This window comes from Portunus trituberculatus, chromosome 8, assembly GCF_017591435.1.
Source record: "Portunus trituberculatus isolate SZX2019 chromosome 8, ASM1759143v1, whole genome shotgun sequence".
In the NCBI taxonomy this organism is placed as follows: domain Eukaryota; kingdom Metazoa; phylum Arthropoda; class Malacostraca; order Decapoda; family Portunidae; genus Portunus; species Portunus trituberculatus.
This window is the reverse complement of record NC_059262.1, coordinates 3103709-3131607: the sequence shown is the minus strand read 5'-3', so window position 1 is coordinate 3131607 and position 27899 is coordinate 3103709. Positions and strand designations below refer to the sequence as shown.

Genomic DNA, 27899 nt, shown 5'->3' with positions numbered 1-27899 from the left:
ATATAGAGGAGGAGAGGACAGAAAGAGAGGGAGAGGGGGAGAGATATTGTACCGTGACTAATAATTTAGATCATATAGAAAGAAGCAACCCCTCTTATTCATCTCCACCATAAAGTTGATAGTCATATCTTTCCGCTTTTACTTCTATGGAGGCGCATGGCAACTTTCACGATATCTGTTATCTCTCCTCGTTATCTGCTAGGATGTTTCTAAAAGTGAAGAGAAGAACATGGCATTTTACATTAACAGAGAGAGAGAGAGAGAGAGAGAGAGAGATTTATCTATTTCGAAACGTATTTTTCTCTTTTTCGTAAGTAGTATTTTCAAATGCCACGCAAATGACCTGTCACATTCCTTTTAGAGTGTCATTATTTATCATCTTTATCTATCTAATTAATACTTCACTGATCAGATACGCTTAGATGTTCAAACTATCACTAGAAGCCCACAAATATCCATGAACACCTTGCCAACTTATTCACTGCAGCCTCTTTATATTGCTAAGCTTATAGAAAAACGTAATTAAAACCATGAAAACCTTGAAATTCCACTAAAATATTCTCTCTCTCTCTCTCTCTCTCTCTCATTAGTTGGGCGTTAACGTGTGTGTGTGTGTGTGTGTGTGTGTGTGTGTGTGTGTGTGTTGCTATATCAATTTTCGTACCCCCTCCCCCCTATTTGTAACTGAGAGGGGGGGATACCAAAGTTCAGCGGAAACGAGGGAGGTCATTTGCACTCTCTCTCTCTCTCTCTCTCTCTCTCTCTGTGTGTGTGTGTGTGTGTGTGTGTGTGTGTGTGTGTGTGTGTGTGCTAGAATAGTAGGCAACCGGACGTAATTTATATGATATGGATAACTGTTGTCACAATTAAGACAAGAGATATCTATATATTTTGCAGATAAATTGAGGTTGCCGACGAGAAGAGACAACAAAATGGAGAACGGACGCATAATTAAGTGTGAGGACAAGGCAAGAGAGGCGAAAGAAAAGATGGCTGGGACATATCAAAGGAATCACGAAGCTATAAACATATGCAGTGGATGCTGAAAATTAATATACATAGCAGAATAAAGACAAAAAATACAATAAAAAGAAATAAAATGTTTATAAATGTAATAAAAAAACGAAATATAAACCAAAATAAGAAGAAAACGAGAAAAATTAAAATGTCGACAAGATAGAGAGGACAGTCCGAAGGTGAGGATGCGACTGGAAGGGGAGGAGTAAAGGCGCCAGTCAGTGGAGGGAGAACCGCCGGAGGGGAGGGATCACAATTACGCTGCTCTGACTTTTATATCACGGGGAGGGCTTTACTGTATTGAAGTGTTTGTGCGTGTGTGTGTGATTTCCTGGACACGTGAGGCAACACTACACCTGACCTGATGATATGAAAGGTGAGGAATAGGAGAGAATGTGATGAAAGAAGGAAGTGGGAGAGAAGGAACATTATTATTATTATTGTTATTCTCGTTCTGTATTAAAAGTAGCAGAGAATTTATATGTTTAGTGAGGTGTGTTGAGGGATAGAGGGGAGGAGAGGGAGAGAGGGAGTGGTGTGGGAGAGTGAGAGGGAGTGGTGTATGTGTGAGAGCGCGAGAGGTATTTCCACCTGCCTACCTTCCTTCCTTCCTCTTCCTTTCTTCCTCTCACCTGCTCCTCACCTGCCCAGCCTAGCACGTGTCTGGTCTGTGTGTGTGTGTGTGTGTGTGTGTGAGAATAAGAAGGGGGGTGGATATGGATGGTTTAAAAGGCGTTAGGTTAGATTAGGTTAAGTGTTGGAAAAATCTTACCAATAGCACCTTATATATTCTTATGTCATCCCTCTCCAGTGTGTAGGACACATTAAGGCCGTCCCTCAAATAAAATCACAAGAAACGTATTGTGCATAAAGTACTTTATCACTAAATGTGAGTATTTTATTGGTAAGATTATCCGGTGTCGGGCCATCTCGGCCCATCGCTGTCTCGGCCCATTTCAAACGCCAACTCGGCCCATTTCAAACGCCAACTCGGCCCACTTACATGACCAAGTCGGACCATTATCTCCACCAACTCGGACCATCTGTTCTACTACTACCCAGTTCAATGTGTGCTACATTTTCCTTTTCAGCTATTAATGGAAGCAGTAATTCAATAGATACACTTGTTATACACCAGCAGGTTTTCTGATATCTGTTCTTGATATGAGAGAAAGAAAGAGATAATGAGAGGGAGGGAGGGACTGGCCGCGGGCCGGCAGCAGAGAGAGAGAGAGAGAGAGAGAGAGAGAGACTGACTGACCGTGGCCCGTCCTTATCTTATCAGGTGTCAGTTATTTTCCCTCCCTCCATTTCCCATATTTCTCTCTCTCTCTCTCTCTCTCTCTCTTCGTTCCTTCCAGAACAACATATTCAAATAACTTTTTCTAGCTCTGAGTCGCAGGTACCTGTCGGATCTTGTCGTGAGTTGACGATCGACCTATATACGTGATACTTGGATTACTGGACGATGGACACCAGCAGATTGGTGCGTGTTTGGTCAAAGCATACGCACAAATAATGACGTAGAGGGATATCACCAAGGAGAGTAAAGCTTTTACCCTTTACTCTCCTTGGATATCACCGACGATTAAATGCTGCTTGGCTCTTTATGTATTGTCTCTTTTCCATGTTTATGAAATTAATTTTGTTCATATGACTGACACTCGTCCACACATACCACTTCTCCACTTAGTGAGAGTGTACAGTGTATTGTGTGTGTGTGTACACATACACAAGCGAACATAAACACACAAACACACGCCGAACCGCCAGTTCGGAAAATTATAATTATAATTGTACTAGTTACAAGAGGGATTTCACACACACAAACACACACACGTGTATCCCCTCCCTCCCTACCGTCAACTGCTGTCAACCCTCCCTTCCTCCCCACCCCCTATCCCTTCCCTCCCCCCTTTCATTAGTAACGTGACGTGTTTGTGATTTTCGCGTGTGTGTGTGTGTGTGTGTGTGTGTGATTTTCGTGTGTGTGTGTGTGTGTGTGTGTGTGTGTGTGTGTGTGTGTGTGTGTGTGTACTAGTTACAAACACACACACACACACACACACACACGTGTACACACCTCCTACCTCCAAACCCTCCCTATCCCCTCCCTCCCTTCCCTCCCTCCTTTCATTAGTAACGTGACGTGATTAAAAAGCGAGGTGGTGGACTGCTTTGGGAAACAGGTTAGATTTCGCCTGCACTTCGACGAAGAAGGACTGGTCACTCAATATGGAGAGTAACTGTTTGGTCTGCGGGAATACCGTGCGCCCTTTACAGGTAAAATGAAATCTAAGTGTATTCTTATAATGTGATAATCACATATTGGTACGCGGATGAAAAACTGTGTGTGCGTGTGTATGTGCATGTGTTTAGAGAGCCTGCAGACTCTTTATTAATGATACTTTTATATTATTTACAGGAGGCGTTGTTATGCGATAGTTGCAATTTGTGGCAACATCGTAAATGTGGAACTGGAATAACTAGGGCCGCATATCGTGCAGCAGTGAGAGAAGGGAGGGAAATTGACTGGATGTGTCACCTGTGCTTCTCCCAAGCAAATGAAATCCCAGTGCCTATCAATGGTGCAAATGAAATCCCAGTGCCTATCAATGGTGCTGTGGCAGCAGGGCACTCTGAAACAGAAAGTCCCAGTGAAATTGTGACATATGAAAAAGTTTGTTCTTCCACACAGAGAGGGCAACATAAACTTATAGATAGTGTCGGGTATTCATACACTGTGAAAAGGAAAACTAACGTTTGTGTACATTGGCGTTGTACTGTAAGAAATAAAACACAACATGCCCTGCAGTAATAAAAGAACATAATAATAATGAGTATATTCGGGGAGAGATGGACCACTGCCATCCACCCGAAGCCTGCCCTGCCCTCTCATCAAAAGTGTCATCCATAGTTAAGACAAAGGCAATGGAAGATGTCTTCCGCCCCGCAGCAGACATAGTAGACGAGGTTCTAAGGGAACACGTGGACCCAAATGTTCCTCTGACTTCACTTCCTGCTCCTATTAACTTGGCGCGTCAAGGAAACCGAAGACGCAGGGCAAACAGACCAGACGAGCCACTTGACCTGAACTTTGACTTAAATGAGGATCACATACCATCAGAGTTTTTAAAATATGATGTTCGTGTAGGTGAAAGGCGCCATTTGATTTTTGCTACTAATGATCAGCTGAAGCTACTTGCAAAGGCAAAACGATGGTATGCTGACGCCACTTTTAAAGTTGTGAGACAGCCCTTCACGCAGCTCTTTAGCATTCATGCATTTGTGCAGCGTGATGGAAATTTTAAACAAGTTCCTCTTTTATTTGCTCTAATGTCAGGAAAACGGAGGAGAGACTATAAGAAAATTCTGGCTAAAACAAAAGAAATCATCGGTGATAGTTTTAAATTAACGGAAATTTTAATTGATTTCGAGGCAAGCGTTTGGCGCGCAATTCCTGAAATCTTCCCAGAGGTTGAGATTCGTGGGTGTGTATTTCATTGGGGCCAAGCCGTATGGAGGAAAATGCAAGAACTTGGCCTTCAGAGTCCTTATACTAATGACGTTGATATGCACAAGTACTTAAGAAAGCTACTTTCTCTGCCATATGTGCCAGCCGAGAACATTGAAGATTTATTCATGAGATTTTACAGGAAAGCCAACGGATCGCCACCACTGCTACAACTTCTTGACTATGTCAGGACAACGTGGATTACCTCAAGCATATGGCCTCCGACTTCTTGGTGCGCATTCCAACGAAGTATACGCACAAACAACGATGTTGAAGGTTGGCACTGCAGACTAAATTTGAAGGCGAGGAAAGGCCAACTAAACTTTTACCTGTTAGTAAAACTTCTACATGATGAAGCCAAGCTGGTCTCCATTCAAGTAAGGTTTTTGTCGGATGGAAAAGTTTTGAGGTACCAGAAAAAAAAGTATCGGAAACAACATGGACAACTTGTGTACCTATGGGAAGAATTCAATAATGGCCAGCGTTCTACCAAGAACTTACTAAGGGCTGTCTCACATCATATTGCAGTTAATCCATAATTTTTAACATTTGATTGCATGTATTTTATTGTTTTTAGTTGTATTTTACTTTTGGTTTCATTTCATTGTTTTTAGTTGTATTTTACTTTTGATTTCATTTCATTGTTTTTAGTTGTATTTTACTTTTGATTTCATTTTACTGTTTTTAGTTGTATTTTACTTTTTTATTTCATATTACTGTTTTTAGTTGTATTTTACTTTTGATTTAATTTTACTGTTTTTAGTTGTATTTCACTTTGTGATTTCATTTTACTGTTTTTAGTTGTATTTTACTTTTGATTTCACTTTACTGTTTTTAGTTGTATTTTACTTTTGATTTAATTTTACTGTTTTTAGTTGTATTTTACTTTGTGATTTCATTTTACTGTTTTTAGTTGTATTTTACTTTTGATTTCATTTTACTGTTTTTAGTTGTATTTTACTTTTGATTTCATTTTACTGTTTTAGTTGTATTTCACTTTTGATTTAATTTTACTGTTTTAGTTGTATTTTACTTTGTGATTTCATTTTACTGTTTTTAGCTGTATTTTACTTTTTTATTTCATTTCACTGTTTTTATGAGTTTTAGCCTTTGTAAGTCTACATATTGTAAGTCTACTATCAATATCAAATATTAGTATCGCTGCTCATTCAGTTTCTGCCACGCTCTTGTCATGAAAAAAAAATGATAGCAATTTCTACATGGGCCGAGTTGGTATTCTAACGGGCCGAGTTGGCGATGGGCCGAGATGCCTAGTTGGCGATGGGCCGAGATGCCGATGGGCCGAGACAGCGATGGGCCGAGTTTGCCTAGGAGCGATTATCCAAGTCTTCTTTCACTAGTTTAGGGTTGCGGTGGTTTTTGTAGAGTTAGGTTAGGTTAGGGTGGGTCTTGTTTCGGCACTGTCCCCAAGAAGCCGTCCCACACGCTCGCCTCGATTCCCGGCTCCCCCTTCGCTGCTCCTCCACCCAGCTGATTTGACGTCACATATATGAAGCCACGCTATTGGTCAACGAGATAGAGAACATGGTAACGAATAAGGCAGCATTTCTCAACCTTTTTACCCTTGTGTAACCCTTAAAATACATGACATGTCTCAAGGAATCCCTGCGCAAAAACAAAATTATATACCATATATTTATCATTTTATGTAACTTTCACTGTTTGATCTGCTGCAGTCTCTGACAAGACAGCCAGACGAGCTCAGAGCTCATTATTTCCGATCTTCGGATAGGCCTGAGACCAGGCACACACCACACACCGGGACAACAAGGTCACAACTCCTCGATTTACATCCCGTACCTACTCACTGCTAGGTGAACAGGGGCTACACGTGAAAGGAGACACACCCAAATATCTCCACCCGGCCGGGAAATCGAAACCCGGTCCTCTGGCTTGTGAAGCCAGCGCTCTAACCACTGTGACATCAAATCAGCTGGGTGGAGAAACTGTGAAGGGGGAGCTGGGAATGGAGGCGAGCGTGCCGGACGGCTTCTTGGGGACAGTGCCCTTGTTTCATTAGGGGAGGGTTGGATTGGGATTAGGTTGGTTTTAGGTTAAGTTGGATTGTGTTTCAGTTAAATTGGGTTAGGTTAGGTTAGGTTGTTTTTGGGTTTAAGGTCAGGTTGTTGGGTTGGGTTGGATTAGGTTTGATTAGGTTGGGTTAGTCTAAATTGAGGTGAGTTAGGTTAGGTTGAGATTGTTTAGGTTGGGTTTAGCTAAGGTTTAGGTTAGGCTAGGTTAAGGATTGGGTTAGGTTGTGTTGGGTTGCTTGACACACGTATAGACAGACAAGTAATCTATGAGCATTTCCATTACAGAGACTTAATGGACAGAGGCAGCACTGAGAGTGAGAGAGAGGGAGTGTGAATGTGTCGCTGTGTCATCATGTGTGGCCTGCCCTGCTGTGGTAGCTGATTGAGGTGAGGTGTGGGTGATGGCGCATCTTATGGTAGTGTTAGTAATGGTTCTCTAATGGTAACTTCTCTTCCTCCTTTTCCTCGCTTCTTTCCTCTTCATCCTTTTCTTGCTATTTTTTATCGTATTTATTTTTTTAATTTTTTCCTATTTTTTATACCACGTCTTATAGTAGTAGTAGTAGTAGTAGCAGTAGTGTTAGAAGCTGTACCTACTTTTGCTTCTACAATAAAACTTTTCTTCCTTTTCTTACTCCTCGTCTTTTTCTCGGCTATGCTCAGTGGACCTTTTTGTTGATTTATATATTTTTTTATTGCCCTTAGCCAGATTTCCTCTCTTACACTTGTATCAGGGCCTCTCTTAAACCTAACCTATATCTCTCTCCAATGGACATGAATTTAAGCATCTTTTATCTCATTATATAAGGGATACCCGTCATCCAGCACCCTTCAAGTCAGCCTCCTCTGTAGTGACTAGCAAACCTGTAGCCTTGTAGCCCCTGAACAGCTGAGAGTAGCTTAGATGATGTTAGACTCAGGGGCGGCACAAGTGAGGCCACTGAGAATATTGATGTTCATATCTGTACTTTGGACTTGCAAAATTGAAGGTGTGCAGAATATTGAAAAGAAGTGCATTAAGCCTAATCTCACATTCTTATTTTGGGTATGGCATTTTCAAGTTTTGCCCTGTGTAGATTTATCTGTCACTATGCCACTGATGGTCACTATAACTCCAGGTGACCAGAAATACCCACAGCAAGGCACAACACCATTAGCATATCAAGAATAACAGAAAAGACTAATAAATGTCAGATGTAAGATCAGTGCACCAGAGACTACCAATAGAAAAAAGAGAAAAGAAAAAAAAAGTACCCATTATCCAGTCTCTCTTTAAGTCATCCTCTGTAGTGACTAGCAACCCATTAACATAAAAAGAAACTAATAAATATCAGGTGTAAGATCAGTGCACCAGAGATTACCAACAGAAAAAAAAAAAAAAAAGGTCCTCATCATTCACTACTATACCTGTAGCCTTGAGCATCAGAGAGTAGCTTAGATGATGCCTGACTGATGATGGTGACTGCCTGCAGGTGACGATGCCCTTCAAGCTCCGCCTCAAGAAGACTCGGCAGTACAATGTGTTGTCTCGCAATGTCCTGGTCATCAGCGTGGAGCTCCTGGATAAGACCACGCTGGAGTGCACCCTCTCCGCTGACTCCACCGGCCAGGACTGCCTCCACAATGTCTGCCAGCGTCTCTCACTCCACCAGGTGAGTCACGGGTGGGGTGGAGGGTTCTGTGGTGTGTGGGGTGGTTAGGTTAGGTTATGTTGGATTAACCCTTTCAGTACTGGGACATATTTTACTTTGAGTTTTGCATATGATTAGATGATTTTATTTACTTGAGGAAGGGTCTATGGAGGTCAGAAGAATAATAGCTAGAGTTTTCACTATTTTAATCCCCATATAAGTTTCTGAAGCTGTATAAAATCACCATATAGTGAGCAGAATAAATGTGAAAACGTGTCATGGAACTGAAGAGGTTAATCCTTTCAATACCGTGACATGTTTCCATATTCATTGTGGTTATTATTTGGTGATTTTATTCAGCTTCAGAAACTTATATGGGGTGGTTGAAATAGTGAAGACTAACCTTTAACCTTCTGACCTCCATGAACCCTACCTAATGTAAATAAAATTGTCTAATCATACACAAAACTTAATGTAAAAATGTGTCCCAGTACTGAAGGGGTTACTAGGCATGCAGATCAGTCAGTTTGTTATACGAGTATTTACCTTTAAAACGGAGAATTTTTCCTTGCACACAATTTCACCAGTCAGCGCACTCCACTGACTAGTTGTACTGAAATTAATTTCTTATTATTTGTACAAGTCACCACTGCATCTGTCAGAATATACCCCTTTATTTGTACATTTCACCACTCCATCTGTCAGAAAATACCTCTTTATTTTTACAAGTCACCACTATATCTGTCTGAAAACACCTCTTTGTACACTTCACTTCTGCATCTGTCAGGAAACCAAGCCTCACAAATGTCCTTATTTACACATTTCACTACAGCATTCTGATATCAACTATTGCACATAATATCACAAACTCCTCAACACTACCCATCACAGCCACACCCTCAGTAATATCCTAAACCCTTGTAAACCTCACATCATACTCACTCTATCACTAACACCCTCACCCTCATACTGTCTTCTTTACCTCACATCACAGCCACACCCTCAATAACATCCCTTACCCACACACTTTCTTCTAAACCTCACATCTTACCCACTCACTGATGTCCTTACCCACAGCCTGACGTCTGTGTATGCATAACCACCTCACATGCCCACACTGTCACATCTTTCCCCACAGCTTGACTTTTAAACCTCAAAACATGCATGACCACCTCTCACTGTCTCACTAACACCCCTCTCTCCTCACAACCTGACTTATAAAACCTCAAAACATGCCTAACCTAACCTAACCATCTCACTAACACATCTCTTTCCACAACCTGACTTCTACACATGCATAACCACCTCTCTCTCTCTCTCTCTCTCACCAATGCCTCCCCCGACAGCCTGAGTTCTTGGGCCTTCGTTACATGAGCAAGAAACCGTACCCAAAGGTGAGATGGGTAGAGCTGGACAGGCCCCTCAAGAAGCAGCTAGACAAGTATGCACAGTCCCCCACCCTGGCCCTGGCTGTGCTCTACTACATTCATGACGTTGCTCTGCTGCAGGATGATGTGACCAGGTGAGGAGACACTGGGAGGATGCAGAAGGAGGGGGAGGAAGAGTGTGTGTGAGACCGAGAGAGAGAGAGAGAGAGAGAGAGTTTTTTTTTTTATAGGTTAGGTTAAGAGAGCTTTGTGAGACTGGAGAAGAGGAAGAATAATCAGAAAAAAATAAAAAGAAAAGTAAATAGGAAAAAATAGAAGAGAAATTAAATAAAGTAAAAATAGATAGAGAACCAGAGAGAGAGAGAGAGAGAAAAAACAGCATTTCAGAATAATAATAAAATAAAAACTCAGAAATTTATGTTCTCACTCGGATAATTAAAACCTTCTTCTTCTTCTTCTTCTTCTTCTTCTTCTTCTTCTTCTTCTTCTTTCCCTGGCAGATCTCACTACTTCCTACAGGTGAAGCAGGATGTTCTGGAGGGGAAACTGCGCTGTAACCATGAACAGGCTGTCCTCCTTGCCTCCTACAGCCTGCAGGGTGAGTGTAGCCTGTGTGTGTGTGTGTGTGTAATTCACTGTTTGATCTGCTGCAGTCTCTGACGAGACAGCCAGACGTTACCCTACGGAACGAGCTCAGAGCTCATTGTTTCCGATCTTCGGATAGGCCTGAGACCAGTGTGTGTGTGTGTGTGTGTGTGTGTGTGTCTATGTATCTGTCAAAATATCTATCAATTAGTCTATCTATCTATCAGTCAGTCAGTTTATTTACCTATCAGTTAGTCTATCTACTAGTTAGTAAGTCTATTGTTCAGTCAGTTAGTCAGTCAGTCAGTCTATCTTTCATTCAGTCAGTCTATCTTTTTTTCAGTCAGTCAATGTATCTTTCTTTCAGTCAATCAGTCAGTCAGTCAATCTTTCTTTCTTTCTTTCATTCATTCATTCATTCAATCAGTCAGTCAATCTATTTATCTATCTATCAATCCGACAGTCAGTCTCTCTATCCATCTATGGCCAGAAAGATGTAAAGAAACAGAAAGACAAGATAAAGGCTATATATAAATCTTTCTCCTCTTCCTTCTCTTATTTGATAGAGAAAGAGAAGAAGCTGATGATTGCTTTATTTTATCTCCTCCTCCTCCTCCTCCTCCTCCTCCTCCTCCTCCTCCTCCTCCTCCTCCTCCTCCTCCTCCTCCTCCTCTTCCTTACAGCTGAGTTTGGGGATCATCAGCCAGACCGCCACACTGCTGAATATCTTAAGGACTTCAAGCTTTTCCCGAAGGTACGTAGTAGTAGTAGTAGTAATAGCATGCATATCTCTCTCTCTCTCTCTCTCTCTCTCTCTCTCTCTCTCTCTCTCTCTCTCTCTCTCTCTCTCTCTCTCTCTCTCTCTCTCATCTCTTTTCTCTCTCCTATCCCCTTTCACTCTCCTTTTGCCCTCTCACACACTCTCTCACCAACCCATCTCTCTGTGCCTTCTCTTACTCCCATCTCTCCCAGCAGCAGATCGGCAGTGAGGGGGAGGTGGGTGCCCTGCTGGAGGCTGTGGTGTGGCAGTACTCATCCCTGCAAGGACTAGCACAGGCCCTCGCTGAGACCTACTACATCCTGGAGGCACAGAGGCTGGATGGATATGGACAGGAAACTTTTATGGCCAGGGTGTGTTACTGTGTTTTGGTGTGTGTTGGAGGATTGTTGATATGGACAGTAGATTTTCATGGCTAGGGTGTAGTGTTGGTGTGTGTATGTGTATGGGTTAGTGGGTTTTGTGGTGTGGGGTGGGTTGGTGTGTATTTTGTGTAGTGTGGGGTGTGTTGTGGTGTGTTGGTGTGAGGTGTGTTGTGTTGAGGTAGTGGTGGGGTGTGTTGTGTGGTGGTGTTTTGGTAGGGTATTTTGGTGTGTTGCAAGGATTTTAGTGCCATGTTGTGAAATGTTTTGCCATCTTCACTTCTTTCAATAGGGTCTAGTTAAAGTGGTGCAGGTTTTAAGGGGTGTTTTTATATTTGTAGTGACAGTTTGACAAGATTCCCTCAGTACTGACTTGGGAAACAGTCTTGCTCTAATTGAAGTGATGCAGGTTTTTAGTAAGGTTATTAGCAGTGTGTTTTTAGTGACAGTATAACATGGTTTGAAGTGATGGAGATTTGTAGTGAGTGTTTTTATGAGTGTAGTAACAGTTTAACAAGATTCCCACAGTACTGACAGAAGACACAGTTGCTCTAATTGAAGTGATAGAAATTTGTAGGAATAATGTTGTGTTTAGTGACAGTTTAACATGACCTTAAGTGATGCAGGTTTTTAGTGACAGTTTAGCAAGATTCCCACAGTACTGACAGGAGAAATGTTCTTGCCCTAATTGAAGTGATGCTGGTTTTTAGAAGAGTAATAACTGGTATGTTTCTAGTGACAGTTTAACATGATTTGAAGTGATGGAGGTTTGTAGTGAGTGTTTTCATGTTTGTAGCGACAGTTTAACAAAATTCCCACATTACTGACAGGAGAACCACTCTTAAGAATTAGGCTAGCCATCTTGGAGACCTTGGAAATTAGTTATGATGAGAGAGTAGAGGTTTTTAGAATAGTGAGGTGAGGAAAAGTAAGGTCAGGTTAAGTTAGGCTAGACTAGGTTAGGTTAGGTTAAGATTGCGTTAAGGTTAGGCTAGGCTTTGTTTGTTTTAAGTTGAGTTGGGTTGGGGTATGTTGAGTTAGGTTAGGTGAGGTGGGGTAAGGTTAGGTTGGGTTGGGTTGGATTGGGTTTATGTAACTGTCTAACTGGAATATGAGACAGTTAAGAGGATGAGAAATGGTATAGGAGGTCTTTAAACTGTTAAGAAATGAAGGGATGAAAGAATATGATTTACTCTCTCTCTCTCTCTCTCTCTCTCTCTCTCTCTCTCTCTCTCTCTCTCTCCCTCTCCCTCTGTGTGCAGGACGAGAGAGGCAGTGAAGTGTACCTGGGCACCTCTTTAATGGGTATTGACGTGCGACCTGCTGCTGGACACACACATGTCTTCTACAGGTGAGTCTTGTCCTCCTCCTCCTCCTCCTCCACCTCCTCCTATAGTATCCTGTTTCTCTTCTCTGTAGCTGGTTAGAAGTAGTTACCAAACAGCCTCGAAAGAACCAAGAGATCTGTTGTTGTTTGACTTTCCTTTGTATTCCTTTGTATTCTTCCTTCTTCTCTTCTTAGTCTTCTTCATATTTTCTTCTTCTTCTTCTTTTGTTCATCTTTTAATCATCCTCCTCTTCCTCTCACTTCTACTGATATTAACTTTCCTTACTTCAGGATGTTATTAACTTTGATATTCTACTACTACTACTACTACTACTACTACTACTACTACTACTACTACTACTACTACTACTACTACTACTACTACTACCAATACAACAACAACAACAATAACAACAACCCCTACTACTACTACTACTACTATTACTACTACTACTTTTACCACTCCTACTACAGCCTCTACTATGTATTCACCACCCATTCACCATCCCACGTTCCCCAGCTAACCATCCCATGCCTCGTCTCGCCCAAACAGGTGGAACGACATAACAAACCTGGTGAACAACAAGAGGAACTTCGGCATAGAGTGTCAGAGAACAGACGAGACAGTTCACTTCACCTTCGACGAGCCTGATGCTGCCAAATATGTGTGGAAGATGTGTGTCAAGCAGGTGTGTGTGTGTGTGTGTGTGTGTGTAGGTTAGGTTAGGTTGGATTAGGTTAGAAAAAGGTTTGTTTTATCTTCAGGTAGATCAGGAAGGCAGTGGCATAGTGGATAAGGTGGTGAGCGTGGGATTGGGCAGACGTCCACGCATAGGTTCGAATCCCACTGCATATCGCCTTAATGCTTTGCCATTTGTGTGTATGCCAGGAAAAAAAATAAATAAAATAAATAAAAGATCTCTTACCAGTCTTTTTTCCTGCCATTGGTCAGCACACCTTCTACAAGCGCAATCAGGAGGTTCTGGAGGGCGGCACTGGACCAGAGACACGCAGCTTGGCCATTCCAGACCTGCAGAGCTCCGTCATGTCCACCAACACCACCGCCAACACCACACAGCTGCACCACCACCACCTCAGCTCCTCTCATGACATGGTAAGGCTGTGGTGAGGCTTGACAGGGTTACAGGGGACAGATTGGGTGGTTACAAGGGTTATTAGTGTGTTTCCCCTGCCAGGACTATCTATAGGGTTGACAGGGAGTGTAGCAAGGGTCATTGGTGTGTTCCCCCTGCCAGGACTGTCTTTGTGGGTTGACAGGAAGTGTAGCAAGGGTCATTGGTGTGTTCCCCCTGCCAGGACTGTCTTGATGGGTTGACAGGGAGTGTAGCAAGGGTCATTGGTGTGTTCCCCCTGTCAGGACTGTATTGATGGGTTGACAGGGAGTGTAGCAAGGGTCATTGGTGTGTTCCCCCTGCCAGGACTGTCTATGGGGTTGACAGGGAGTGTAGCAAGGGTCATTGGTGTGTTTCCCCTGCCAGGACTGTCTTGATGGGTTGACAGGGAGGGTTGCAGGAATCATTGGTGTGTTTACGAGGCCATTAATCATCTGACCTCCATAGACCCTTTCTAATGCAAATAAAATGTCTAATCATGGTGAAAGATGTACCTTAGCATTGAAGGGGTTAAATGTTATCCCTTTCCGAATCTCACAATGTAATACTGCCATTCCCAGCTGGACAGTCGGGGAGGGCTGGGAGAAGTGACATTAAGGAGCTCAGCTGACCAACAAGCCCTGGCCACTTACTCCACCACTCTGCCGCAGTTTGAGCTCTCCTACATCCACCACGTGAGTTAAGAGTTGTCTGCCTCCTTGTCCTGTGTGCTTCAGTGCTTCACTCTCACCGTGACCTGTCTTGTTAAATTGTTACTACAGTCAAAGCAGCCTTGATAACCCCAATGTCTTCCACTACAACTGGGTAAACTTCCACTAGAACCATGAAAATAGCCTTGAAGACCCCTAGTAACTTCCGCTATATCCATGAAAACACCTTTGAAAATCCCAATATCTTCCACTGGAACCTGTTAAACTTCCACTAGAACCACAAAAACACCCTTAAAACCTCCAACAACACACTAGAACCACAAAAACACCCTTGAAAACCCCACTAACTTCCAATAGAACCACAAAAACACCCTTCAAAAACTCAACAACAAACTAGAACCACAAAAACACCCTTAAAAACCTTAATAACTTCTACAGTACCACAAAACACCCTATAACTTCACACCATCACCACACAAACACCCAAACACCTTCTCTACACAATGTTCCCCTTCACTACCTGATCTCACTAGTCCCTCTTCTCTCCTCCAGTCAGCTGAGTCGAGTGGGGGTCACCTGGGATCAGCAGTGGAGTCTACAGGTTCACAGCTGATGACGGACCCTTCCTATGGCCTTCTCTCTCAGTCTGCTTACTCCCTCAACACATCCCACCACCCACAGCAAACCCAGGTGAGAGAGAGAGAGAGAGAAATAGTTAGACAGATAGTTACATAAATGAATACTGAAAGAAGGATCTAAATAAATAAAGAAAGGAAGGAAAGAAAGAGAGAGAGAGAAAGAGAGAAGGAAATGAATGATTAAGTAAACACTAAAAGAAAGAAAGGAAGAAAGAGAAAAAAAGGATAAATCAAAGAGAGAGAGAGAGAGAGAGACAGACAGACAGACAGACCAACAAACCCCAATACTCGCCACATCTCAACCAACATTTTCTCCCCAGGTCGTCCTCGCCACTCACAGCCAAGTATCACAGCAGCAACAGCAAACACAGCAACAGCAACAACAACAGCAGCAGCAGCCTCAGACACCCTCGCAGCAGCAGAACCAGCAGCAGCAGCAGTCGTCACAGCTGCAGCACGAGGCAGCCGGCCAGCAGATCACCCTGTACTCCTCAAATCTCAGTCTTCCGTCCACTAGAGGCAGTTTCAGAAGGTGAGGAGGTGTTGGTGGGCTCTTTATTTTTATTTACAGTGTATTTATGTATATTTTATTTATTTATTTATTTATTTATTTTATTTATACCATGTGGGCTTTTTATGGGAATTTCTGGGCTAAAGGGGATACTTTTTGTGGCACCTCCTATCTCAAAGCCCACCCGCTAGGAAACCATTGCCCTGAGTGAGGAAGCCCAACCTACACTTGGACCGTGGACAGGATTTGAACCCGTACGCTTGGAGACCACTCGGACCCCAAAGCACACATGGTTCCACTGTACCACGGCGGCCCCCTCCAAAAGAAAAAATGATATAAACAAGTTGTGTGTGTGTTTTGTTTATGTCCAGCAGTCTTGTTTATCTCACACTCCCCCATCCCCTCCAGGAGTCTGCTTCCCCAGTACCGGCCGGCCCCTGACTACGAGACGGCCCTGGTGCAGAAATATGGCCCAGGAGTGAACCCAGCCAACATCCGCGCCACTATGCTGTACTCCTCGCAGCCGGAGATCTCTAACTCTCATGTCTTGGAGGGAACGGCACATGAAGGTGTGTGGGTGGTCTCTCTGTCTCTCTTTTTCTTTCTTGTCTCGTCTCGTCTTGTCTTGTCTTGTCTTGTCTTGTCTTTTGTCTTCTCTTCTCTTTTCTTAATTTTTCTTCTCTTCTCTCTTCTCTTCTTTTCTCTTCTCCTCTCCTCTCCTCTCTCTCTCTTCTCTTCTCTTCTCTTCTCTTCTCTCTCTCTCTCTCTCTCTCTCTCTCTCTCTCTCTCTCTCTCTCTCTCTCTCTCTCTCTCTCTCTCTCTCTTTCTCTCTTTTTCCACATTTCATACACTTTTCCTTCTTCTTTTGTCTTTAGATTGTCAAAAATAATTGTCTTGTAATATTTTCTTTTTCTGATTTTTTATTTTGTTATTTCCATCAAGTTCTGCTGACTCTCTTTTTCCATCTCCTGTGTCCTTAGATTACCAAAAAGTAGTGTCTCATGATAATTTTCTTTTAGCTTTTTGTTCCTCTGTGTCCATCAAGTTCTTCCGCTGACGTTCTCTCATCTTCCACATTTCACACACTATTTAATTCTTCTTCTGTGTCCTTAGATTGTCAAAAAGTAGTGTCTCATAATATTTTCTTTTTTTTTTTTTTCTTTTGTTCCTCTGTGTCCATCAAGTTCTTCCGCTGACGTTCTCTCGTCTTCCACATTTCACACACTATTTCATTCTTTTGTATCTCTAGATTGTCAAAAGGTAACTGTCTTGTAATATTTTCTCCTATTTTACCCACATTTCCTTCTGTTACTCACAGTGGCACGTGCATCGGGGGGCCTTGGCAGCTACAGTCACTACAAGGGCTACACAGACCTGTCCCAGCACCCTGACCCTTCCATACCGCAGCTCAGCAGGTCAGCCGGGATCCTTATGCCTGGCCCTCTGCACAACACTTACAGGTGAGTCTCGTGTCAATCTCACACACAAGGTACTGAAGCCTCCTGCCTGGGTGCAAACAGTAGTGGAGGCGCCTCACACTAGTCCTGTCCAGTAGTAGATGTGGGATTGAATGTCTTTGTATCAGCTCACTTTTTTTTGTGTATATTTCTTGTTCTTGTTTGTGTTCTGTTCTTGATGTATCTTCTTGTTTGTATTCTTGTTTTTTTTATATATTCTTGTTTGTATTCTTCTATTCCTGACATATTCTTCTTGTTTGTATGTGTGTGTATGTTGATGTACCTTCTTTTATCTTTCTTTCCATATTTTGATCATGTATTCTTTTCTTGGCGCTGGAGAGAAGGGAAAGAAGCAGATGTATTTGTGGTTGTGAGGATGGAAGAAGATTTGTATTGTTTCTCTGCCTTGTGTGATCTAGTTGCTTGTTTTAAAGTGCTACAGCCTTCACCAGGAGTGTTTTCAAAGGTTACAGTGGTGATTTGTGAAGTTGTCGAGTAGGATTCTAGTTAAATCGTCTCTGAAATCATGAAAACTCCAGTCATTTCCAACAAAACCATGAAAACAACTTTGAAAACTCTGATAACTTTGCCAGAGCCTTTAACCCCATCAGTACCATGACACATTTTCATATTCATTCTGCTTACTGTTTATTGATTTTATTCTGCATTAGAAACTTATATGATGGATTAGAATAGTGAAGACTGGCCATTAATCTTGTGATTTCCACAGATCCTCCTGATGTCAATAAAATGGTCTAATTGTATACAAATCTTAAGGTAAAATTGTATCACAGTATTGAAAGGGTTAAAGCTATCACTAAAACCATGAAAACGTCCTTAAAAACTCCAATAATACCACTAGAATCTTGACAATACACCTGCATACCATGACATCCCTTACAGCTTGTCTAACTGTCACCATCTTTGTTAAACTATCAGTGGAACCATAGACACCATTGAAAACACACCAAAATCACCACAACCTATTGAAGAGTCACCAGAATAAGGCAGTGAATATTTTTTGTCACTGCAGCACTCCAGAACTTGCGTCCCCATCCCGCGGTGAGCTCCTGGAGGAGAGGAGGGAGGGGGCACAGGAGGAGGTGATGTATGGCAAGCCACCTCCACCCTATCCCTACCACAAGCCCTCCAGCAACAGCACACCAGACTTGGCCTCCACTACACAGGTGAGGGGAGGGGCAGCCTGGTGGGTGGTGGGTAGATTGGATGGCAGCTTTGCTGGGAAGTGTTGTCACAATATGATGGAAATATTCACACACACACACACACACACACACACACACACACACACACACACACACACACAGAGTAGCACAAACATTTGGTGTGTGTTAATGTCACTGACTCATTGGTCTGTGTTGGTGCTGGGTGTGTTGCAGGGTGGTGGCCAAAGTCCAGACCTGGCATCACGGCGGCGGGCGCTGCTGACGGCCTCGCTGGGCTGCCTGGGCTCGCCGGACCTGTCTCGCACCTATGAGAACCTAGCCGACCTGAGCGAGGCGGTGGAGAGTCTGCGGCATGAGCTGTCCCGCACCACGGGGGAGGGCAGTGCGGCCTTCCTCCACGCTGCACCCCTTCAACACCACCTACCACAACTCCTGCAATGAGCTGGATGCCATCTACCAGCTTAGCGACGGCCGGGTGTCCATTGCTCCCCCACCCCCGGGACAGTATCCTCCCACCTCACACTATCCACCCTCACAGTTCCCCAGCAGTACCCTGCCGGGGCAGCATCCGGGGCACCCCAGGAGCCCATCTACCAGAACATTGCTGCCCTCAGGACAGAGGATGCCAGGGAGCGCGCCCGCTCTGCCCCAGAGATGGACAATGCAGCCCTGGGTGTGTCTGGCCCTGCCCCGCCCAGCCACCTGCTGGGCCAGCTGCCGGAGGAGGTGCAGAGCAGCCGCAGCCGCACTGTGTCCCAACCAGCCAGGCAGGCGGCCCTGGACACCCAGCTGTATCTTGGGGAGCAGCAGCAGCAGCAGCAACAACAACAGCAGCAACGTGGCCCCATCGAGGCCATCAACGCCACCATGGGCCAGATCCCCATGTTCAGCGCCCAGCAGGAGCTGCGCCACAACCACCACCACCTCCTGCACCTGCAGCAGATGCAGGCACTCTCCATGCAGCAACAGCAGCAGCAGCAACAACAGCAGCTACAACAGCAGCTACAACTACACCAGCAAAAGGAACAGCAGCTACAGCTACAGCAGAAGGAGCAACAACAGCAGCAGCAGCAGCATCTTCAGCTACAAGCACAACAGCAGCAGCAGAAACATGTGCAGCACCAAGTCAACCAGCAGAGGCAGCAGCAGCAACAACAACAACAAATTCAAGAACAGCAGAGACAACAAGAACAACAGAGACAACAACAACAACAACAGCAGCAGCTAAGACAGTCACAGTCACAGCCACAGGCAGCAGCAGCAGGAGGAGGAGGAGGCACAGGGCAGCAGGCGAAGCAGCAGGCAGCACAGCAGGAGTCGAGCAACAGCAGTGGTGGCGGCGAGGCATCGGGCACCAAGCTGTCACCACGCAAGAAGTGGGGCGCCCCGAGTGGCCAGCGTGTGGTGCTGGCGGGGCAGGCGGAGGTGGTGATGCCGTGGGAGACACACGCCCCACACGACAGAGGCAAGCGGCGGCAGGAGGCAGAGGAGTCGTCCCAGGCCAGGAGTCGTGTGCCATCCCTGGACTCCATTCTGGGCTCTGAGTCCAAAACCAAGGCCAGGGAGTCTTCACAGGACCCTCTGGACACCACCACCACCACCACCACCACCCCTTCCTCCAGCAGACAGGCCTCAGCAGGGAGTCGTGGGGCGGAGGGTGGCACGGCAGGAGGGAGTGGGGCCAAGGGTGCCACGCCAGATGTGCTGAGGGGCGCCACACCAAAGGGACCCAAAGACCCCAGGGTAAGACTTGTGTTGCTTTCCACACTGTCTCCTCTCATGTGTTCATCATGTGTGTGCTATCTGTGTATCTTCTCTTTCTCCTCACTTTATTCATCTGTTTTGTTATTATTCCATTCATCCTTCCTACCTTTCCTTCTCCCATCCTTCTCTTCTCTCTCTGTCACTTTTGTTACTGTAAGACAGTAACAAAAAACATTACCACCACCACCACCACTACCAATACCAATATCACAGCCTCAAAACAACCTTAAACAACCTAAAGACAGCCTCAAACACCTTAAAAACACCTTCAAACACTAAAAACAGCCTCAAATAATCTTAAAGCATACTCAAACAGCCTTAAACAGCTTAAAAACAGCCTTAAATAGTCTAAAAACAGCCTTAAACAGTCTAAAGACAGCCTTAAACAACTTAGAAACACCATTTAATCAACCTTAAACACCCCCCAAAAACATCCTAAACATCACTACTACCTCTTCACTCCCATCCATACATCACCATAAACAAAACCACACATACCACCACCACCACTACAGCTCCTACTTCCACTCCTACAGGCGGTGCAGCTAGAGGGACGTCTGGTGAAGGGGGACATCCTGCAGGAGTTTGAGGCCATGCCTAAGATCAAGGCAGGGGCGGACTTCACCACAGCCACCAAGGGGGAGAACAGCGCCAGGAACAGATACAAGGACATCGTGCCCTATGAGGAGAACAGAGTGAAGCTGACACCCACCAAGGACAACAAGAGTGGATACATCAATGCCTCTCATATCACGGTGGGTGTCTGAATGCTGGGTGACTAATTGGTTGACTGATTGATTGATTGAGTGCCCAGAATCACATGTTTAAATAGAAGTGGTGGTGGTTTTTAGGGGTGTTGTGTTGGTTTGTGGATTTTTTTTTTTTTTTTTTTTTTTTCATTTATTGATTTATTTATTTTTATTTTTTTTTTATTTACTTGTTTTTATTTGATTTATTTTTTGTAGTGCAATTTTTTTTTTTTTTTTTTTTTTTTTTTTTTTTTGTGTGTGTGTGTGTGTGTGTGTATGTGTTTTGCTTCTATTGCTCTCCTACTACTACTATTACTACTACAACTGCTGCTACTTCTGTTACTACTACTACTACTACTACTACTACTACAACCAAACCTAACTCATCTTGTCCAGGCAAGCGTCGGGGAGAGCCAGCGTTTCTACATCTGCTGCCAGGGTCCCCTCGCCAACACTGTGGCTCACTTCTGGCAGTGTGTGTGGGAGGCTGATGTGTACCTGGTGGTCATGCTTACCTCAGTCACCGGCGACACAGCCACCAGCAAGAGCTTCCCCTACTGGCCACAGACAGATAATACAAGTGTGGAGTGTGATCAGGTGCGTGCATGTGTGTGTGTGTCTTTATTTTGATTGAGAGATAGTGTGTGTGATGGAGATACAAGTGTGTGTGTGTGTGTGTGTGTGTGTAGAGTTTATGTATCTTTTTGATTGAGAGATAGAGGGTTGCAATGGAGATACAGACTTGGAGATTGACGGATGGTTATTGAAATAGTTAGGTGGATGTTAGAAGAGAGAGAAGGAAGGTTGTGATGGAGATGCAGACTGTAGAGATTGAAAGAGGAATGAATGGCTGTCAGAATAGACAGATGGAACTTAGAAATAGATTAATTGATGTTAAAATAGATAGATAGATGATAAAACAGAAAGAGGGTTACGATGAAGATGGAGACATGTAGATTGATTGAAGGATGGATGTTGACAGATTGATGGTAAAGTTGATAGGTAAATGTTACAAGAAAGAGAATTATGATAGAGACATAGACATAGGGATTGTGGGAAAGATGGATGGTTGTTTAAGTAGAGATGGTAGTTAAAATAGAGCTGTTGAAATAGAGATGGATGATAAAACAGACAGATAGATGTAGCAAGAGAGATAGAGAGAGAGAGAAAGAGAATGGAGACACAGGTAGATTGAAGTAAAGTTGGATAGTTGTTAGAATAGAGATAGATTTTTGAGAGAGAGAGAGAGAGAGAGAAAAAATTATGATTTTACACAAACATAAATTAAAAACAAATACACAGATCAAGATTAAAAGAAAAAAGAAAATAACGAACCCTTCTATTCTCACACGTTCCCTTCACCACAGTTCCGAGTGTATCGCAAGCACAGCACAGTCAGCCGGTCACACATCACCAGTCGCCTGCAGGTTGTCCACATCCCCACACGCAAGAGCCGCAACATCTGGCACCTGCAGTACACAGATTGGGCGGACCACGGCTGCCCTGAGGACCTGTTGGGCTTCATCAGTGAGTCTTTGTGGAGCTGGTGATGCCCTACACTCTTTATTCCTCTACAGATTCACTCCTGTACTTTGTTCTCCTACTTACACACAGATTAATCCCTTTAGTACTGGGACACATTTTTACCTTGAGTTTTGTGTATGATTAGACCATTTTATTGCCATTAGGAAGGCTAGGTAGATGCCCACTGGTGATATCCTATACTTCATTCGTACGTTTTACACTTTTCAGATTAGATGAATATGTATCTTTCTGGCTTGTTCTTGTTATTTTTTTTACCATGTGGGGTTTTTCACGGGAATTTCTGGGCTAAAGGGGATACTTTTTGGGTACCTCCTATCTCAAAGCCCACCCGCTAGGAAACCGTTGCCCCGAGTGAGGAAGCCCAACCTACACTCGCACCGTGGACAGGATTTGAACCCGTGCGCTTGGAGACCCCTCGGACCACAAAGCACACATGGTTCCACTGTACCACGGCGGCCCTTTTGTCTCTATTCACTAGGTTGAGTTGTGTTAGGTTAGGTTAGGTACATGCCCACTGATGACACCCTACACTTCATCACTGCATTTTACACTTCTTATATTAGGTCAGATTTAAATACATACCTTTCCCTGTTTTATTTATTTATTATTATTTTTTTTATTTATGTATTTTTTATGTGTATTTCACCCACTCCACTTTATTCCTGCACTTTATATTCCTTACAGCAGATCAAGTTAGAATATTCACCTTCTCCTCTTTATTCTTACTTTTTTGGTTATCGGGTATATACATTAGGTTAGGTGGACTGATAATTTGGTGCCCCCTGATGACACCTCTTGATATGTACATTCTTTACATTAGGTTAGGTTAGGTTAGGTTAGGTTAGGTAGTGAGTGGGTAAGAGTAACATTTAACTCCTGGTCTATATTCCTCACATTAGGTTAGGTAGATCATTAAACCCCCGCTGATGATGCCCTGACAAGTTAAGCACAATATCCATTATTTAACACTAGCGACACCCTCACTAGTTCATTCCTAACTCTTACCTACACTCCTTCAGCTTAGGACCTCATTTAACACCCCACTGATGACATATTTTTATCTATATTCCTTGCTTTAGGTTAGGTTAGGCAGGCTATCCATTTAACACCCACTAATAACACCCTCTCTATTTTATACACTTACTACACTCTCTTCAGATCAGATTAGCTTAGGACCTCATTCAACACCCCACTGATCTTTTTATATTCCTTGCTTTAGGTTAGGTAGGCAGGCTATCCATTCAACACCCACTAATAACACCCTCTCTCTTTCATGCACTGTTACCTACACTCCTTCAGATCAGGTTAGGACAAGTAGCATTTAACACACCACTGATGCTTCTCCCCTTTCTGCCCCCCTTAGGCTTCCTGGAGGAGCTGTCAACACTGCGCCGCTACACCTACAAGGAGGTGCGAGGCGTGGGGCGCAACCGCAACACTCCCGTCCTGGTGCACTGCTCAGCCGGTGTGGGAAGATCAGGTGTCACCATTCTGTGCGACCTTCTGCTGGAGGCAACGGACCATAACCTGCCGCTGGACCCCCCTAAAGTCCTGCAGCACCTGAGGCAGCAGCGTATGGCCCTTGTGCAGACCATAGCACAGTACAAGTTAGTCTATCAGGTCCTGCTGGCTTACCTCAACAGGGCACGGCTAATTTAGTGAAGGGTGGGGCAGTGCTGAGTGGCCTTGGGGACTCAGATTGCTAGTGAGTTAGGAGTGACGTTGTGGAGAGAGGAAGGCGGAGAGTGAACACCAGGATGCCATATACAACTTGTACTTCATTGCCATCTTATACTGACTCATGCTCACTTATACTCAGACACTCATGCCTTCTAGTACCTGATATCCATGGAGATGTCAGTGTTTTAAAGGCTCATTTCACTTATACTTAGTGCCTTATCAATCTTCCAGCCTCAGACTTCATCCTACCACCTGATATCAGTATTAGGGGCCTTACACTAATACTTACACCTTATACTTACCACCATATCAGTCTCACACCATTATATTCTACCCAAACACATGATAACCTCAAGAATATCAGTATTAGGGGCCTTATGATTCTTCTAATACCTTATATTCACTCCCAAGTCAGTCTCATACTCATATTTACCTGATACTTACTGCATTGTCAATCTTACATCTACATAACTGATAGCAGCTGATAGCCACACCCTTAGATGACCTCAGTGAACGCTGCTTGGTCATCTTTATTTTTGCCAAGTTTTGTTATCATTGCTGTCGTTATCGTGTCGTGTAACTTTTTCTTTCTCTCTCTCTCTCTCTCTCTCTCTCTCTCTCTCTCTCTCTCTCTCTCTCTCTCTCTCTCTCTCTCTCTCTCTCTTTTCCTCTTTTTTTTCCTCTTTCTCTCTCCTGTGTGACTTGTTTGTATTCTCGTGTGTCTGCAGTTAACAGTTTCCTTCCTCCCTTGTTTTTTTTCTACTTATTTTCAGCATTTAATTTCCACTGCAGCTTGTCAAACCATAGATTCACAAAAAACACCCTTGAAAACCCCCAATAACTTCCACTATAACATGTCAAACTAATACATGAAAACACAATATCATCTCTCACTGAACCCTTTTAGTCATGAGGGACAAGAGATACTGTCTAGGAATATACTACTTGATCTCATTCCTCTGCTCTGTTCATGAAATCTTTCTCTCATGGCCCTCCAGTACAGTGCCTTGTGAATCCCTGTGAGCTAAGTGCCAGGCCTTCCCATGCTGACACTGCCTTCCTCTACTTTGAGAGTGATAATTTGTCTTGTTCTTGATCTTTCCCTCATATGTGATACTTGTGCTGTGGGTACTGTTGCTGTTATTGATACTGCTACTACTACTACTTTTACTACTACTACTACTATTGCTACTACTACTACTACTACTACTATGTGATGTTTTCCATTTGTTAGACCTCGCAATATTTAATCCTTTTATCGACCTGTTTAATCTTGACGTCAGAAGAGAAAGCATAACGATGTGTTTCATTCATTACTTAAGAAATTTGTACGTGAATTTTGCTATACTTAATTTACGTTTTTATTTGTATTTTATTTATTTTTTTTTTCTTTTATTTGTGTTCTTATTTCCATTTAAAAAGAGAAAGGGACGGAAATCAAAACCAAATGATGAGCAGTTGTTGTTTTTATGTGTAACTGTGTGTTTGGAAAGCTTCAGGTTTTTATATATACCTTTCAAAAATACTTGAAAAAAAAAAAAAGCCGAAAAAATCAAAGGTGTATCAGATTTGATGTATAACTTTCAAAATACGTAAAAAAAAAAGGAAAAGGGTAAAAAAAAAATATTAAAGATGATAGACTTTTATGTATAGCTTTGAAATACGTCACAAAACATTAAAAAAAGGCATTTGTTTCCTTACGTATAGCTTTCAAAACCCGTGAAAAGAAACACACACACACACATGCACACACTGACAGACACAGGTACTCTACTTTTTAATCTGAGTGTATATCGTAACATACACACACAGGTACACCCTTCATACATACATACACTCATGGTTTTTTATTATTATTTATCTATTTATTTATTTGATTTTATTTTATTTATTATTGTGGCCCCTGGGGAACCTTGGAACGCCACTGCTCATACGCACATGCAGGTAACTCTCGATTTACACGTTAGATGCGTTCAAAGAGGCATTGTGTATTTCAGAATTCATGTAAAACTTGTAATTCTCATAATAAGTATCCCCTTTAGCCCATAAATTCCCGTGAAAAGCCCACATGGTATTAAAAAAAAAAAAGAAAGAAAAAGAAACACTAGATAACAGGGGGATGTGGGATGTGGTCCAAATCGTGTAGAAGCAAACCCAGTCACGCAAATTTGATTAATTATGATATTTTTTTGGTCGCGTATTAACAAAAACGCATAAATTAAACACGCGTAAATCAAGAGCTACCTGTACATACTTCGTTCCTTGACTTGCCATATACACACAGACAAACATATACCGCCTTGAAAACCAAGTGTGTATCGTAACATACATACATACACACATACACCTTTCATACAGAAACTCGTACTATAATACCACACATACACACACACACACTTGGTACACAGACTTATACTTAAAATGCTTCCTGTGGTCCTGGTATGGCTGGTTGGAAAGTTGGCAACCCTGGTGACAACAAGGGTGAAACTGCAATAGTGTAGCAATGAATCGGTCACCCTTATGTTGGTCCTAGCCGGGAGAGGACCTCTGGAGGAGTGACTGTGTGTGTGTGTGTGTGTGTGTGTGTGTGTGTGTGTGTGTGTGTGTTCCCGGCTGGGCAATCATTAGTTCTTACTTTCGCACGAACTCAACAAACGGCAATTACGTTTTATATATCCGTGTAATATTCGTTCGTACGTCTGTCTGTATGTATTACTAGTACACCCATGTTACTATTACTACTGCTACTATTGCTACTACTACTACTTCTACTTCTACTTCTACTCTAGGCAGCGTGTTGATTTGCATTATAAGCATTATGGAGATGTAAGCTAATCTATACTGTGTGTGTGTGTGTGTGTGTGTGCGTGCGTCAAAACAGTCTTGCGTCTAGTACAAATTGTGGTGTTTATGTGTATCTCTCTCTCTCTCTCTCTCTCTCTCTCTCTCTCTCTCTCTCTCTCTCTCTCTCTCTCTCTCTCTCTCTCTCTGTGTGTGTGTGTGTGTGTGTGTGTGTGTGTGTGTGTGTGTGTGAGATGCTCGCTGCAATCTGCTGACTTAGAACAATTTGATGTATTTATAACCAAAGTCTATTTTGGCGGTGAAAATTGTGCATTTTTTATCATTATTATTAAACTGAAAAGATATTTTGTGGGATTTCTTATTATTTGTCCTTTGTGGTTCTTGTTTTTGCTTATATTTTATTGTTTGGTATTTATTTGTTTATTTTGTGGGTTTGTTTGTGTTTGTTTTTATGTTGTATTATCTTTCAGGTCTCTCTCTCTCTCTCTCTCTCTGAATTAGACAAATAAACAAACATGAAAATATAACATGATATATTTGCATACAACCAGATATATATATATATACAAAACACACACACACACACACACACACACTTTAGAAGGCTCTAGGATGGATATACATACTAATACATGGCACCAGCTGGACCATATAACCATACAGCCATACAGAGACAAGCCACACTGTATATTTTCCCCTACCATATAGACAATACAGGGAAACACTATACATTCATACAGCCATACATAGAAGTAACTGTTTTCCTTGCTCTATGTATACATCACCCTATGAGGCCATACATTACAGTAGGGTGACATGGGAAGGGTGAGGCAGGGAGGACATCTTTCCCTATGTATACGTCACCCTGATCCATACATTACAGAAGGGTGATGTGGGTAGGGTGAGGCAGGGGGACTCATACACAAATACACACTCATACACTGCCTCCATAGAACCATAAGATGTATAGATAGTGTTTCCTTAGTTGGTGTTGGTGTGTTAAGATTTGTAACACTGTGTGATCGAAATGCTGAGAGGAATGGGTGAATGTGGTGAAATTGTCTTGGCGTCTTAGCTCATAGAAAAGGAAGAAAGAAAATAAAGAAAAGGAAAAAAGAAAATGAAAG

The 27899-nt window shown here is 43.0% G+C and overlaps 1 protein-coding gene across 1 annotated transcript; it reads left to right on the top strand.

The window, feature by feature from the left end:
- Positions 1-8057: 8057 nt before the first annotated feature.
- LOC123500415 (tyrosine-protein phosphatase non-receptor type 14-like) lies at positions 8058-27119 on the top strand. Its single transcript, XM_045249136.1, is given in 21 exon segments — positions 8058-8237; positions 9563-9738; positions 10105-10202; positions 10873-10943; positions 11165-11320; positions 12592-12680; positions 13210-13345; positions 13609-13770; positions 14350-14463; positions 14992-15129; positions 15398-15609; positions 15997-16157; positions 16907-17048; positions 18079-18232; positions 18446-18625; positions 18627-18771; positions 18774-19975; positions 20533-20751; positions 21142-21342; positions 22113-22272; positions 23654-27119. Coding segments are annotated over 21 exon segments (4386 nt in total). The 5' UTR covers positions 8058-8063; the 3' UTR covers positions 23950-27119.
- Positions 27120-27899: the final 780 nt, after the last annotated feature.